Source organism: Solanum dulcamara, chromosome 3, assembly GCF_947179165.1.
Source record: "Solanum dulcamara chromosome 3, daSolDulc1.2, whole genome shotgun sequence".
Lineage (NCBI taxonomy): Eukaryota > Viridiplantae > Streptophyta > Magnoliopsida > Solanales > Solanaceae > Solanum > Solanum dulcamara.
The window spans coordinates 60,490,083-60,507,550 of record NC_077239.1 but is presented as its reverse complement, the minus strand read 5'-3'; the positions used below and the strand labels follow the sequence as shown (position 1 = coordinate 60,507,550).

General features: G+C 33.2%; 1 protein-coding gene across 2 annotated transcripts; it reads right to left on the bottom strand.

The window, feature by feature from the left end:
- Positions 1 to 244: 244 nt before the first annotated feature.
- Positions 245 to 12,124, bottom strand: LOC129882660 (phosphatidylinositol/phosphatidylcholine transfer protein SFH9). 2 transcript variants are annotated; one of them, XM_055957051.1, is made up of 16 exons: positions 11,565 to 12,124; positions 11,332 to 11,417; positions 10,942 to 11,239; positions 10,180 to 10,279; positions 8,688 to 8,954; positions 8,526 to 8,603; positions 8,332 to 8,433; positions 8,199 to 8,248; positions 7,997 to 8,096; positions 7,812 to 7,904; positions 7,637 to 7,729; positions 5,800 to 5,887; positions 1,345 to 1,724; positions 1,171 to 1,245; positions 915 to 1,090; positions 245 to 824 (listed from the first exon to the last, which is right to left on the bottom strand). In XM_055957051.1, the coding sequence occupies exons 2-15, from the start codon at positions 11,336 to 11,338 to the stop codon at positions 1,043 to 1,045; spliced, it is 1,779 nt and encodes a 592-aa protein (XP_055813026.1). In that variant the 5' UTR covers positions 11,339 to 11,417; positions 11,565 to 12,124; the 3' UTR covers positions 245 to 824; positions 915 to 1,042. The 2 variants fall into 2 exon arrangements, with proteins under 2 accessions (XP_055813026.1, XP_055813027.1); XM_055957052.1 differs by having other exon boundaries at positions 948 to 1,090.
- Positions 12,125 to 17,468: the final 5,344 nt, after the last annotated feature.

Here is a 17,468-nt window from a genome sequence, read left to right as displayed (position 1 = left end):
GTGAATATTTGTTAGATGATGGCATCAAAATAAGGTATTCGTGCACTTTTATCATTGTTTAGCTTATCCTAATCCAACTCATTTTAACCCAAATTACATTCGGACAAGCTAAAGATCCACCCATTTATTAATCAACCATTTCGATCAATTCAAATTCAACTAAACTCAATCATTTGACTACTTGCAACCATATTTCAGCAGAAACTTCAAACCCAAAATTATTTTACAGGTGGAAAAGAGAGAATTTCATAAATAGCTACAGTATATTTCTATATTACACAACTCAGTGGTAAGTTACATCGAAGGTTCACAATGAATGAATATAAAATCCATGCTAAATTGACCGTAGTACAGAAGTAACCATCTCTGGGAACGGATTGTTGGGACTCCCTCCAAATCCACGTAGGTTGCTTTTATACTTGGTCACTTCAAAACAGAGTACCGAATCCTGCCGCTTGGTACCACTTCCCACTAGGACAGCATGTGAAATGAACTAAGAGACTGACCCGTTCAAGAAGAGCACACCAAATTTCAAATCATTTATTTTAAATATATTGTTTAACAGTTGGTTTAAGTGGAAGTTACTAAGCAATATTTCATAACAAATTTGAGAATCTCAGACAACAATTTTGTTAGCTATGCATTAAATTCGTGGTCGTTCTGTACAGCAAGTATGTAAGTGATGTCCAGAACTAGTTGCTCACACGTCAATTATGTACAAATATGAATGTAATCCAACTATAACATCACACTCCCGCCTCTAAAGAAAAATGAGGCAGCGTGCAACATTCTAGCCAAGCTTACTCTATCACCAACTCGAAAGCCTGAAAGAAACAGGAAAGAGATAACACTTCAGAGGGAGGGAGATGGTAAGGTAAATTTAGACACTGAATGTGGAAACAGATGGACATTACCCATTGTGTATATTTCCGGCATGGTCCTTTTACCTGCATACTTCGTCTCGAGTATATACGAGGATTGAATCCAAATTGCTGACGAATCTAAAGATCAACCTAAGGCATCAATGTTGTTCCCACCCAAATCAGGTTTTGTATTGTGAAGGCCTGCCTCTCAGCCAACATGAGTTTGCCTGTTTGAAATGATTATCAGTAGTCTACACTTTATAAATGTGAGCAGAGGTTTCAATAAGGTCTACGGAAGAAAGAGTACTTTTAATTTGTTCTCCTTCAAAGATTCCAAGGATTCAGCAAGCTCTACTTGTTGCGATGCTGTTGCAAGAAGTGCCTAAAACAAGAATATTTGTTCCACTTTGTTAATGATAATTAAATAACGCTGCAACTGGACAAAATAAACGGTATCTGGAAACAGTGCATTGACCATTACTTTCTTCGTCCTCTGCAAGTCATACTCTATGAACTTTATGCGGTCCATTGAATCAAGCAGCATGTGATCTTTTTCCTGAGGAATTTTGGTAGGTTTCTTCAACAAATCAGCCACCACCTTCTCTAAATGTTGCAACCTCTGACAACACGGATGGAGGAGATCCTCCTTTTTCGGGGAAGAAACATTTTGCTCGGCAGAACTCGCACTCACTGATATCTGTCCATTTGTCAATCTGTTTGCATCATTATTCTTTACAAACAACTTACCCACCTCATGAAACAAGAAGCATATCCATGCAAGTGATTTCACCATCATATGAATCACCAAGCTAATGATGGATTTCTCAGGCGACCTTCTTTGTACTGATACGGTAGCTCGATCTGTTGCAAAGAGAATAAAATGATTAGTCTATGAGCCCATACTAATGCTTCCAAAATCCTGTAGAAGTTTTCTCACGTAAAAAGGGTGAACAAACAAATCAAGTATAGACAAGCTCCCTTTCCTCTTGAAAGTGAAAACAAAATAATGCATGAGGAAGATTTTGAGAAGGCTTGGGAAGAAAAACTGCTTATGGTGCAAGTGTTTGGAAGGCTGTCAGAGCTCTATGGCCAATGAGTTGAAAATGGGCAGAACACACCCTTTCGGGAAGACAACTGGTTGGGGCAAGGTACTCTCAAGCTATTATTCCCAGATATTTACACTTCTTTGATGAAGAGTGGTGTAAGACCCCGGAAGTTGGAAAGTCGGAAAATGGAGTTTAAAGGAAGATTTCAGAAAAAATTGGCACCAGATGGGGTTTCACGAGGCCCTTCACGGGCAGTGGAGCGCACCATGGGCCGTGGAAGGCATCGTGGCAGTGCACTGGGCAATGGGGGAAAAAGTAGGGAAGTTCACATAGGGGTCCACGGATCGTGGAAGGTTCCACGGACCGTGGGACCCAACCGTAGACTCCCCCTCCCCAGGCTTGGACCAAGGAGTTTGTACAAGAGGGTCCACGACCCGTTGAACTTCTCACGGACCGTAGAGTGGTCCGTGAAAAACCCAGCCCACAGAGTAATGTTTGGGTCATTCTTCACGGAGCTCCCCACAACCCGTGGAGCTTTCCACGAGCCGTCAAGGAGCCCATGGAAGTCGACCCTTCAAGGCCAAGTTCACCCTCCAGCTAACGACCCCCTTCATGGACCGTGGTGGGTTTAACGATCCGTGAAGATGGCCCGTCCAGTTATTTTAAAGGGGTGTTTTGGTCTTTTCTCCATTATTTTAATTATGTATTTGGACGGTTTTTGGAGACAAATCCTAGTCTATTAACTACCCTAAACCTTCCTAAATTCCTCATTCACTCTTACTTACCCAAAACACAAATCATCTCTCTAAAGTTCTTCTCCCAAATTCATCTTCTTCCTCAAGCAAGGTTCCAAGAATTTCCAAGTTTAAGTCTCCTTATTCACTGCATTTGGGGCTTTAATTGACCAAGGTATGTGGGAATTTATCCATGAATCACTTCCATCCATGGAGTCCCAAAAGTTTTCTAAATTCTTCTCTTAGAAAATATTCTCTAGCCCTAATTCTTATGAAATTGTATTGGGTCAATTCAATTATGATTATTTCATTATTATTGATCTAACTATGCATGATTCAAGTTAAATTGCATGATTTCGATTGATTTTCATGGACCCATGCCTTATACTATTTTCAAGTATGAAGTTATAAAATTATGATCATAGATTGATAAAGGGTTATTATGAATGACTTATGAATGATTATCAAGGATTTATGTATGACTCATGGAAGTAATGAATGATGTTTTCATGATGTTTCATCTAATCATGCTACAGGTTGTGAAAGGAAATTCTCACACTTTCACCTATGGTTGTGAAAGGAAATTCTCACACACTCATGTTAAAGGTGAAAGGTTTTCTCATCTAATCACAAATTCTTAAGGATGAAGGGTTTTTCTCATTCTTGTATGAATCACCATGTTAATGAGCTACTCTTACGATTATTTTATGATGGTGGATTGGTATTTATTATTGTCTTTACTAATAATGTTAATCACTATGATTTATGACTTCCATTAGGATATTGACTAAGCACCGAGAGGACTTTGAGGTGGGGTTCAGTCCAAAAGCTCAAGAAGCGACCCAAGGGAACTTTAGTAGCAACCTCTAGTCCCTAACTACGTTGCCTCTATAGGTTTTCCTTTATGGCCTAGCTAGTGGATCCACAAATAGCTCAAGTTATGAGGTTCTCATGGATTCTACCTTGGCAAGTAGCCTCTCTTTTTCTCGGTATGGAAGAAACACCAGATTCCATGTTATAGCTCGCATGGTCTTACATATCGGTTAAAGGTCCTATCCTACACATGTATATGCTATGTTGTAAGTTCTCATGATGTTTATGATTCATCGACCGCCCCTTAAAGTTGTCCGCATATTTCAGTTAGACACCCCAACTAGAACTGGTACCTATTGAACACCTAAATTATTCAAAACGTTTACCTATTAAGCACAAAATGCTAATTTGGCCAAAAACGTGCTTTGCACTTCCCTTGAGCGCGTGAAAAAAATTGGAAATAGTGTTTTGTTTTATAAAAAAAAATACACTTTCTTCTTCAATGACACATGGCTATAATTAACTTAAATAATTTTTTCTTTCTTTCATTGACACTTTTTTCCAAAAAAAAAAAAAAGAAACCACCCGCACCTCTGCCCCACCCCACCAATCGTCTTCTTCTCTAAGTTTAGTTTTCAAAGGTTTCACCATTTTTAGCTCCAGCATTGTTTTTCTTCTTTTTTTTTCTTTTTTTTTTAAATTTTATTTCTTTCAAACCGAATCAAGTAATTATGTATAAAGAAAGAAGAAAAAAGATTTTTAAAAAATTACCATCGGAGGAAAAATAAAGTTAGCCGATGTCCGCTTATCACCATTTTCAGTCACTTTCGAACAACATTACTACTCAATTTAAAATACAAATTCACTAAAATTATCAAAAATGATATCTGAAAACTTGATAGAATAAATTTGTGAGCTATCAATTTCTTTTTGACATCGATCTAGAAATGAGTAAACCGCCGGCAAATTCCCTTTCTTCTTCACTCTTATACCAATCTTTCTATATATTTCTCTGTGATGTATCAAGTATGAAAAATATTTTTTAAAAAAAGAAATTGAATCTTCAAGTAATTTGTAAAGAAATTGAATTTTGTGGTTTGAAAGAGAATGTGTTTTGGGAAGAAGATGAAGAAGAAAGGGGGTTGGGTAGGGGTGGGGACGGGTAGAATAATGTTAACATTTCATTTTTCCTTTTTAAAAAAAAAATAGATAGAAAATGTATTTGACATAATTTTAAACATAAATTTATTTTTTCTCTAATTTTGTGGGCCTAGTGCCACGTGTTATTTTTTAGTTAGTCGTTTTGCCATGTCACCGCGAGTGTATCACACTCCCTTCATATTTTTTGCTGATTATCAAAAACTGTCTAATAGGAGCAAGTTTTGAATAGTTTAAAGTGTTCAATAGGTACTAATCTTAGTTGAGGTGTCTAAGTGAATTATGCAGACAACTTTAAGGGGTCGTCGATGACTTAAGCCTTGACCATATGATTATGATATGTTTCAAATATTTTCAAGTTTTACTCATGTTTTTAAGAAATTGGTCATGCATCCCATGTTCATATTGACTATGTCCGATTATCATTGTTCATGCATACTTCTCACATACTAAGTGCATTTCATATACTAATGCATACTTTTCACCTACATTGTACCATAATGTAGGGTCCAACGATCATCACGCACCTCCCTCTCGTGGCTAAAGTTTGAGTATTGTTTCTATTGTCGGTGAGTCCTCATGCTTCGAGGACGTGACATTTATGCTTTCTCTACATTTCCTATGACTTTATTCCTTATGTTGGTGAGCTAGGAGCTTGTCCTATGCCCCATCTAGACTAGTAGAGGCATGTTAGATATTCAGGGAGTCTATGTTGTCGTTTCATTGGAGTTTGAGGCTGATTTCTCTTTTATCGAGATATTCGTGTTGAGACTTTTATCCCACACTAATGATTTGACCGTGTTGTCTTATTTACCTTATGTATGCTCATGTATGATATGCTAAGAGGCTTGGTTGGGGTCCTTAGGGATTCTAATCGTTGTTTCGCGCCTAGGGCCTAACTTGGCTCATGACAAGTGGACTACACAAGGATGGAATCTCAGTTTTGGGAGAATTTGAATGATCGGGAGGCTGCCAGATTTGTTGAAGTTCATAGCATACTCAATCAGTTCACAGGGATGAACCAGGATCAAGATAGGTGGCTAGGACATATGCTACAGAAACAAGGCAACATGTCCAAAGTAAAACTTAAGAAATTACCCATACCATACAATTATAGAAAAATGTAATCAGTTGAATAATACAAAATGAAACTCACTGATTGACCATAGAAATCAAAATTCTTACTTGGAGAATTCAAATCATCATCTATAAGCATAGGCGCATAATCTTCTTGAATTAAGCTTCCAAATAAAACAGATCTTCTTGTTGGTACCTAAAGCAATCAAGCGGGAAAGATATGAATATAGAAATATATTGGAGAAACACAGAACATTGAACAAATCAAATTTGAGGTGGAAATTTTTAAACAAGTTTCTGTATTCTGTTGTAGATCACAATTGATAACCAATTAATGGAGAACCACATTCTGGATATCTAATTACAGCCATCCTCCAGTATATAGGGCTAATGATTGCAGTCAAATAAGGTCTGCATAGAGTAAAGTGAAAAAACGAAAGAAAATACTCCCTCTTTCTCATTAAATGGTGACTACTTTCACTTTGCAGTAGTTAAAGTAAAATTGATAGGCAAATGTTAAAGTAAAATGTTTGAATGGATTATTATATTTAATATGGCAGAAAAATAATTGAATAATTAGTTTATAATATGAAAAAGGACTTTGGCTAAAGGCAAAAGTAGAATAGCAATTTCGCAGTTTAACAAAAAATGAAGTATGGTTATTTGGTTAGACGTCACATCAAGTCACAATTTTCTTTTGTTCTTTTCTATAAAAGAAAATGGTTCAAAAATACCCTCCTTCCACCTATTGGATCAAAAATGTCCTTAACGTATAGAAATGGTTCAAAAATGCCCTCCTTCCACCTATTGGATCAAAAACCTATTAGAAATGGTTCAAATTTGCCCTCCTTCTACCTAAAAGTATGTATATCAACTATTAAAAAATATTTCATATGTGCGCATTTCGTGTGATCTTAATATATTTTATCAATAAATATAATATTTTTATAACATCAAAATATTTTTAAAAATTCTTTTTAGCCTTCAAATTTGAATAAATTAAACTCAACTTTTTAATTCATTTTACTTCTATTAGCATCTTAGTTATATATTTTTTCCATTGTCTATCAATTTTAGTCTTTTAAAACTATTAAATAAATAAATAATTGTTGAAGTACTGTTAAAAAAATTATTGACATATATAATTAGAATTAGTAAATTTTTGAGTCATTTCTTATATGTTAAGGGAATTTTTTATCTAATAGGTAGAGGGAAGGGCAAATTTGAACCATTCTAATAGGTTTAAGGGCATTTTTGATCCAATAGGTGGGAGAAGGCATTTTTGAACCACTTCTAATACGTTAAGGGGATTTTTGACCCAATAGGTGGAAGGAAGGACAAATTTGATCCACTAGGTGGAAGGATGGCATTTCTAAACCATTTCTAATACGTTAAGGGTATTTTTGAACCTTTCCTTCTATAAATGATCAGTAAACAAAATAAGAAGTTACACTATTATTTTATATTGAACTAAATTCTTGGAAGAAGAAATTTTGTTTCAAGGGAAAAGGTCAAATCTTGGGACAGACCAAAAGATAAACTAGTTAATTTTTACTAGTCTAGAGGAAGTACATTCCAAGGGGATACTCCTGCTGCGGCAAATGCAAAAACATATTTACAAATTCACAAGGATGATGCATCTGTCATATCTTTCTTTGCAGGGGATCTGTTTTGTGCATGATCAAACAATAATCCTTCTGTGCAATTTTTTGTTGCCAAAGAGTGTTTATTCAGTTTTCTCACCGCCTTCCCTTCAATAATACAGGAAAGTTAATATCACACCCTAGATAACTTTCTGGTCAAATTACCAATGTATATAGCAAATGATGATGAAATGGCTTAGGAAATTGAGGTAACTCAAATGCAGATGTGTTCTCAACTTGGCATAAGCATAGGTCAGAAGCTGGTAAACCATAAAAGGGGCACACAGACACTTGTTACTCACTTTGTCAGAAAGTTGTTTTGATTGGATGATACTGTAAGCAGAGGCCCCCATTTCCACCTCAGGTTCTGCAGTACCAATCTCATTGCGTAGTAACTGAACAGAGAATAATGGTCTCAAACACAATGCATCTCGAAGATAACTGGAAAGGAAGAACATAGTGCAGCTAAGACAATACCTGTGGAGAAACTGGTTTGATTTCGATATCACTATCGGAGAAACTTGTAATTCTTCTGGGATAAAGTGCTTCACCATGTAATGCATGGACCAGCTGCAAAGTTTTTGCCATGAAAAGTGAGAAATGTCTGGCAATGGATTATTACACAAAATCCTGAATATCATTTCTACAGACAAAGACCACACCTTCATCAGCTCTGGATCATTCCAGGGTCCTTTATCCGACCTAAGACACCCATCTGGATTTGGGCATGAGCAGGTTCCTCCAAGAAAATCTGGCAATTGACTGATCACAACCCAACGTACATAATGAAATAATTAACACAGTTTACTCAATCATCATACTTTTGCAATATCGAAAATGACACTTTATCAACCATTCATATACCTGGGGTCTATGACTTCTGCTAAGTTGCTCTGGAATTTGTTTCCCAATACCTGTTAATTGAACAGAGGCAATCATTGTGAGTTTGACATGACCCTTGAAGACAACCATGCAGATAATGGATGTGTTCCTTTACATGTATTTTTGCTGTTGTCCTTGGATCAAGAAATCCTTTTGCAGTATTCCACAGAAATCTGAATCCATTTCCAGCATTGACAATAAACATCTGGTGTAATGTCTGCAGGATAAAAAAAGTTATTAGCAAAGGATCAAATAATTGAAAGAAATAGAGAAAAATTCATTTACTCTTTCAAACTGAAAGCAAGGCACCTCTGGGTAGTTGTCGCCATCTATCTTTTGCATGCGCATGACCAAATCATGGGCAAGCTTCCCAAAACTCCTCCAATTCTACATTATCACAGAAAAGATGTTGCATATCAAATATGAAAACCAATGAAGCTTACGTTGAATATCAAGTAATTCAATACCGACCAGTCCTTGTACATCCAAAATTGTAGTAGATGAATCTATATGCCTCCTAGCTGCGATCGAACATGCTGGAAATCTTTCAGCAAAAGTTCTTTCAAACCCTTGGATGTGATACTTTAAGAACCTTTCTATTGTGGTAACATTCATAAGTTTAGTAGGTTCAATCTTGCCAAGTCTTTCAATATAGACGGGTCGTCCTCCTCTGTCTACACCATGGTAACCATGAGGGTAATAACGCTGAACTTCCTCATATTCCTCATAGGCAAAATCCTAAACATTTTCAGAATATAAATCAGAATTTACACATATAAAGACAAGAACATGTGCCAAACTTTAAATTGTCAAAAACTGTTTGTCATGTATGAATTTAAAATTTGGGACGGCAGGGAACACTAAAAGAAGACACAAAGAGAGAGGCATAGATGTACATATCAGATACTGTTTAAGACTTCAATCCTTAGGATTCTAAGCAAAAGATTGTTGTAATTCATTCAAAAAATATAAAAATATGACAGGATAGAAGAGGGACAACCCCACTATCGTTCGACAAACTTTACAAATATTACCATGAGTGACGGAAGTACTTTTTTTATGAAGAACATATATGATAGCATTTGCCTCTGAAGACTTAAAGGTCAAGAAAAAAATTCAGTTTAACATCAATTGTTGAAATCAAATTATAACAATGTAATATTGTGTATTAGGAAGGAGTGGATGTCGCGTATTAGGTTAGAAGGCTAGTAGGAGTGGAGTCTTGTCTTGGAGTGCATAGGTTTAGGCTCGTTAGTGTCTATCATAGTACTAATCATACCCTTGTAGTTCTTGTTGTATATTTTGTATTGTGTTTAGATTATTTCGCTCTTATTATTGCTTCCTTCTTGTAGACTTTACACTGCTCTCGGTATTATCGACTATGTTTTTCATTGTCTTCTTCTTCATTTGCGCGGGCTTGATGCACTTGAGCCGAGGGTCTTTCGGAAACAGTCTCTCTGCCTCCCCGAGGTAGTGGTAAGATCTGCGTACATTCTACCCTCCCCAGACCCCACTTAGTGGGATTACACTGGGTATGTTGTTGAACATTATAACAATGTAATAGCTCCAGACAATTTCCTCAGCCACTTAGGGTAAAAGGTGGGGAAGGAATAAATACACTAAAAATAAGATAGAAAAGCATCATCAAATAAAACTTATATGCTGCATAGAGATCTCATAGATTTCAACTATTATATACAAAGAAGCATTAAAAATTGAAGCACTTGGGTACATTGGCTCTTTCAAGATGTTTCTATTGCTCTAAAGATGTCAAACAGTTACTTTAATCATTTTGAAAAACTAAGCTATAAAAGATGTCCAGAAAATGTTTTAGCAGGGAGCTTTGATAAAAATTATGCCAACCATCATCATCTAGTGTACAGCTGATGAGCAACAAAACTTGTTTTTTAGCAAAAGCAAACTACAGCAACATGCACGGAAATTGTGTGCAACAGAACTCTACCTGTATAATCGTGTCTACTCCTTGTTCTTTCCTCCAGTTGAGCATTTCAGACCACATTAGCATGGCCTTATCAAGTTCAAATTTCCTTGCTTTTAGGAACCTGAAATGGGAAGATGCTCTCAACATGAAAAAAGAAGCAATGTGACTAGAGAAACTGAATCACATTGTCTTACCATGCATGAAAAAAGAACAATTCTCTTACTGAAAAACATCTATTTTTCAAACTATTGTGAAGAAAGAGTAGACAAGAAACTAAGCAACATATACGTGCAAAGAACAATTGTTAGAGAAATAAGATTTGATGAACAAGAGAAAGAATTATGTAGAGGTACTTCCAGAGGATAAAAATCTGGAGCACTATGTTCTTTATCCTGTCTGTCATCAAAGAAAATATGCTACCATGAGAATAAATTAAGATCTATTTCTTTTTTGTTGTTGTATAAATTTCAGAATTCACGTTTCACATTTCTACACAAAGAATAGGTCTGTACCAAAAATTATGGTCTCAAAGCGATGGTCGCCATAAAAAAACCTCCTATTCCTCAACTGGATTCGTTCCCGGAGCTTTATGAAGGCATGACCCTTGCATTGCAATCACATTTGAGACTTTGCTTACAGACGGAACCTCCAAAAGAAAATTTGTGTATTGATGTTTCCTTTTTCTTTTGCTTTACAGAGTTGTGTTTATCGATGTTTAATTTTTCTTTTATGCAACAGAGAGCATAAAATACAGTTAGGTTTTTCAACTGATCTACAAGTTACCTCAACATAGTATGATAATCATCATGACGAGCGGGAAGTAGATCCTTTTCCATCAAGGCCTGGCGAAATGTATTCACTGCCTCCTCTTCCTTCTCGTCTCGAAAATCCTCAGTTGAAATGGAAGCAAATCGGCAATGAGCGACTCTTTTACTACGTCTTTTGAGCGTATGCGTTAGCTTTGTGGAAGCACTCATTGCCCTTTTTTTCAAAGATCTGATTCGAGTTCTTCTCTTTTCGTCCTCGGATGCCTCAAAATAATATCTTTTTGTTCTTTCGTGATCGTGAATTCCAACAATTTCTATATAAAAAAAAAGTCAATTCAATTCTCGAATTCGTTAAAAGTAGAATTAGAAATATGTGCAGCTGAATCCAAATTTTACACGAAAATACCTGGCATTATGCTTCTCAAATCCGAATTAATCCGTGATTTCGCCGCAAAGCAATCCAGTTCTTCAATTATGAATTATATCGTGAATCTGCAGAAATTAACATCAGGTAAAATTAAATTTCAGATCTTCAACCAACAGCGTATAAAAAAACAGGATCAACGATTGGGATAAAAGCATAAAACTCCAACGTTTTTTACATGATCAACAATCAATTCAGGCATTTCATGTGTATACCTTGTGGAGATGCCTCACACACACGGAATGTAGATGATCAATTGGATTCTCTATCTAGCCTTTGCTTCTATACAGTGTGTGTTCTCTGCTAAAGCTAACTTTGCTTTCGGGTTACTCTCTCTTCAAAGTATGTATATAAATATATTTCTGTTTGTGTGTTTGTGGCAAATTACAAATCTCGTGAAAGCGTCGATTACGTTACTTTCCTTACGAGGAGGACTCTTTCTCTCTCACAAGGATTTATTATGGTTCTCTCTCTATAGAGAATTAAAAGAATGGGTATAAGGAGGGCATTGAAATTGTCATTTAAAAGGGTGGAAGTAGCGTAAAACAGCCGCGTCGGTGGTGGTGGAAGGATGCTGTCAGTTCCGCCACATTTTGCCTTTTGGCGCCTGCTTTCTTGGCAGATGTCGTCAATTTTCAGGGCCAACAAAATAACCTTTGCCGTTAGTCGATAACGGAAGGGATGTTAGACTTTTAATATGTTTTTAGATTAGACTAGACTAAACGGCTAATATTTAGACTAAAGTTAGGAGGCATTTTATAAAAAAATAATAAGTTACCTAAATTATCATACGTACAACTTTCAAATGTTATTTTGTTTTTGTAATGTGAATTTGAGCACTGATCCGCTAATTAGTTTATAATAAAATTAATCCATTTTGAAATAAGTATATAGTAATGAGGCTTCTTCAAAATATGTCTTATATTTACTTATATCTATCTCATGGATGACTATAAATATTGAACGAGGTATACAATATTATGTGATATAAAATATTGTTAAAATAAAGTTAAGATCCATAAATGAAGAACAAGAGACATACTTTTTAGAAAAAAATTCTTCTTCTTTCTTGTTATTCAACATTCAGAATATCGCCTTCTTTTATAGTCTAGATTTGATTTCCTGTCCGAATAGGACTAAAATAATTGTTTTCATGTTCTAATATGATTATAATAATTTTTTCCTTGTGCTAATAGGACTCTGATAATTCTTTTTCCTAATTATAATTACATATCTACCATAAATATAATTTATCATATTTATTTTAATGTGTACTATATCGAAAGGAATAAAAGAATTCAATGTACGAGTCAAACATTTCAAGTTTTTATCTCGATTCATGCATTTATTTCTTAATCTTTTTTTAAAAAAAAAAACTTACATCCAATAATAAGTATATAAGAAGTATTATTGCAGATAAAAGTATAATTTATTTTAAAATATATAAGCAAAAAAAGTATTTGACTTCTAAGTTCTAAGTAGGATTTTATAATGTCATAAAAATGGAATAATAGAGCTTCGACTTATTTTTGTTCTTGATAATTATTTGAATTTCTAATTTTTTTTTCCTTAAAAAATCTCTGTGCCTAACGTAGAAGTACGGCTTTAGGCAATACATCGTTGGCAAGCAAAGGTCCAGGGCTGACTTTTTCTTTTTGCGCATTTTCGTTTATGCCGTTCCGTTAAGAAGACAAATTTTTTCGAAGAAAAATCTTTTATTGGTCCAGAAATAAAGTGTTTGCGAAAAATTTTAATAGCCTAATTGATTGACTATCTAATTTTTTACTTTATTGATGACGAGTTTGATTCCCCAAAATCCCCTCGCCTACCCCCCAATTAAATAAAGTGTTCCCTGCTAGATTCAAGCATATGGCGTAGGGGCCAACCTCATACCTAAATTATGCTTTGTTTATGTAAATTCCACTTGCATTTGTTAGGTTTCTGGATTTAGTTCTTATTTTATGTAGTACTATCATTTTCCTTCTAAATCCCTTTTATAATAAAATGTTACCTTTATACGTATTAAGAACTATTAATCCTAATTATTATATTTTATTCTCAGTGACATAATTTTATATAGCCATATAAATATCGTGGTAGGATTAGGATCACACTTTCAAAATTCTCGTATTCTTTTTTGAACTCTTAAGTAAAATAAGGTTCACATAAAATGAAAAAGTGTTTTAGAAAGAAAAGAAAAAGGGTTTAGGAAACAATCTTAAGAAATATGAGTGTTTGGACTATCTTTTCAAAAATCTTATTGGAAGAACCTTTTTTGGTTAATGTTCGTGAAACTTTTAAAAATTTGAAGAAACATCATGTTTTAATATAGAAAAAATACGCTGTTTTTAGCCCAAAACAGTCATTTTCAGTCTTGTAACTTTTTATAAAAAAAATTATATTGAAGTTAGGTTGGCTTCTTCTTTAGTAATTCAAAAGCCAATTTGTACTCTCTTGACCTTAATTTAAATTGTTAGTTTAATGAGTGGAATCACACACGTAACAAACTATGTGATGCAAGAGAACACTATTGCATTATAAGATCTGTTAATTACTAATATATAGGACCATTAAATACTATTTAAATTATACAAATGATTGAAAATTAGTACTTGTTATCTTATGGAAGCCTTTTCTTTTCTAGAAACTAGATAATCATTTATTGAAATTAAAAATTGATGGATAATACTTTTCTGCACATGGGGTAGGTGTCACTCTAATTATGGTGTGTGCGTTGGATGCTTTAATTTTCAATTTATATCTCTAAATGAGAGGCAATTGGCTCTTTTTTCCTTGGTAGGTCATGACGTTTATAATTTTGTTTTAATCCTTTTAGATAGGTATAGAGTTGAATTGAATTTACAGTGTGCATATGTACAAAAACAAAAAAAAAGTCATGAGGATGCCCCCTTCTTCTCTCTCTCCCTTTTTGGTACAACATAAAATATTAAAAAGTTCTAAGATCATTTATTATAAGCTACATTACTTGAAGTCTGTCAAAGATTTTTTTAAAAAAAATCATTCTCTTGATTGTATTCTCCCATACAAGCAAATCTTTAATATGTATGTGATATTTATTTCTTAAATAGTTTGTACAATAATTTGCCTTTCTCCGGAAAAATATAATTTTCAATAATTAATATTTGTATCGTTGAACTCAATTAGTCTTTCTCATATTTTTTGCTATTGGCTATTGAGTCCGATCCACCCATTAGGAACGCTAATTAATCGTTAGTCAATTAGATTGTCCTCTTCCTTAGCTCTAATCCTTATGAATAAAAATATTGTTATAAAAATATAGAAAAATGAAGTTTCTTTCTTGACAGTTAGGATTAGAGAAACGCCCTGCATCTCCAAGGAATATTTAGATTGTGGACAAAGAAAATTTATCTGCTTTATGAGAATTATCAATGTCTAATAACGTAAATTATGATTATTATAAATCTGCTTCTGATATGAAAAAATTCATAAGTTTCCGAAGTTAGTATCTACAATTCAAATATTACACTTGCAAATATACATAGTTTTTTTATAATTAAAAAATTCACACATCTTAATTGAGTGTTGGTCAATTTAAAGAGTGATAAGTCTCTATTTATCTACTCTTTTTTATTTGGACACCAAACATTTTGACCCGACATATATACAAATTACTTGAATCGATGAAGTGGTTAATTAGACAGTGAAATATTTTTTATTCTTTGATGGTTTAAAAAATTGATGTGCCCTCTATAACATTTAGCCATTAAGTTGATCACTCTATATCAATTAAGTAATTGTTACATGATGAAAGTATAAATACAATTTTATTTGAAAAAACAATGAAATACAAATCACATGACTGCGAAACATGTAATTATAATTATTGCTTTTTCTTGACTCGTGCAATGTGAAATGGTACTCGAGTATCTTGGATTTGGTCCCCTCCGACCTTCAAGGCTCAGCCGCTCAAAAGATTTTATGGTCGAATTGAGATTTGGTGTAATTGAGTATAATTATATTTTTTTGATATATTTGATAGATTAAGTAATAATTTGGCAAGAGAGAAATTGAATATAATTAAAAGGAGTAATTATATTCCTTAATTCCTAAGAAAGGATAAGAAATTGGGTGTAATTACACCATATAAATTTTTTAAAATTATTTTCTTCCTTTTATTTCTATTTGTATTTTTTTCATTTTAACTTATGTTTTATTTCTAATATTTTTATTATTCTAATATTTTCTAAAATTATATTTTTATTTTATATTATTTATATTTCATTTCCTTTTTATTCTCAATCTTTACTTTTTCATGTGATTTCATGCAATGTTTCGTATTATTTATTTATTTATTTATTTATTTATTCTATAATTTTTTTTATTAGTATAACTTTGTTAGTATTCTAATTTTTAAATTAAAGTAGAATTCAATGTTGAATAAAGCTATAGACTTACATTTTTTTTTTCAAATCATTTTATGTACGTTATGTTGAAAATTTGACATAAGAGTATTATGTTAATTTTCTTATTTTGAATTTAGAACTTATGTTATATTTTCAATTTCATTTGCTTTAATAGTATTGACTTGATATTTCACATTGTAAGCCATTTATTTTTTTAGGTAGATTTGATAGATTATCTTTTTGTCAAATATTTTAATAATTTTTGACATTATTTATAATATTAATGATCAAACATGAATGTCATGATGTTTATAAAATTCTTGTACATTTGATTTTTATGATTAATTTAATTGAAATAGAATCATTTGAAAAATATAAATCAATTTTTTTTATAATATTAGTTAAGAACATATGTTTATTAATTTATCTATTTTTACAAAAAACATATCTTAAATATTTAACTAATATTATTTATAAAAGTTCTTATTTTTCTAATATAAATTTTTTAATTTTAGATAATTAACTTTTATTTTTAAAATTTAATATAACCTCATGATTGCAATTGTGCAACCAAACAATACACTTGTAATTATAATGTAATTATCTTGTGGCAAACAAATAGGTCATCGTAATTATTAGGTTGTATAATTACTAGACTGACAATTACTACCCTAGAAATAACATCAATTCCAGTTACCATATGACTTTCCAAACAGACCTTTAGTCTTCCTCTTGTTTACTCGCATGGGACTTCCATGTGCACCTTTATGGTAACTTTCCTTGTATAGATTTTAAGTTTCTTATAGAGTTACAATTCTATCTTATTCCAATCTTTCAAGAAAATCTTGTACACACGTGAACAACCTCAATCTTCTATCTTCAACAGTCTCCTTCTCTGCTCAAAGGAACAAGTTCTTAGATGAGTTCCTTTAGTAGTGTTGCTTTGAATGTCCCTTCTTTGGAGATATGTGAGGACCTTGTTTTTGATATTTCTATCTTTCTTCTTCAATACACGTGTGAATGTCACTTGTACACAGTTTGTCAATCATCAAAACTTTATCATAGTTTCATAAGATCTTAAATGTAGATTCAGAAATCATTGTGTTTAAACAACAATATTGCCCATTTTGACTTGATTGCTCTGGCTTACATCAAGATTTTTGAACCTTATTATTTTATCATCTTGGAGTTAAACATAAAAGATGCATCGACAATTGAATCTTAAATTCGATTTGTATAGTCCATAAATGTCCTCTCCCATCAGAATGGGACAGCGAACCCCTCTCAAGTTTAACTACTTGCGGGTTGTTACACTCATTTCCTCAATTGGAATTTGGAAGATAACATCTTTGTTGAGGTTTGTCTGATCCATCTAGTTCATTGAGCAAAAGTGTGAAGTCTGTTAGGTCAAAACGAACAAATGTGACTTGAATTCCGACAAAACATGATTATCATTTCGAAACAAATAAAATCTTATTTTTGCCATGTAAGAGCTGAATTCGTCAAGGTGGCAATAATTAATAGGAGTGTACATTGGTCAGTTCAGTTTTATGTATTATCAACTTAGTTTATCAATTATTGATTTTTAAATATGTTAAACCAATAACCAAATTAATAAAATATTTTTTTATCGATTTTTGATTCTTAACAGTTCGATTTTCAGTTAACCAATAAAAAATGCACATAAAACAATATATGACTTCTCCAATATTTTGGCGTGACAAGACAATAATG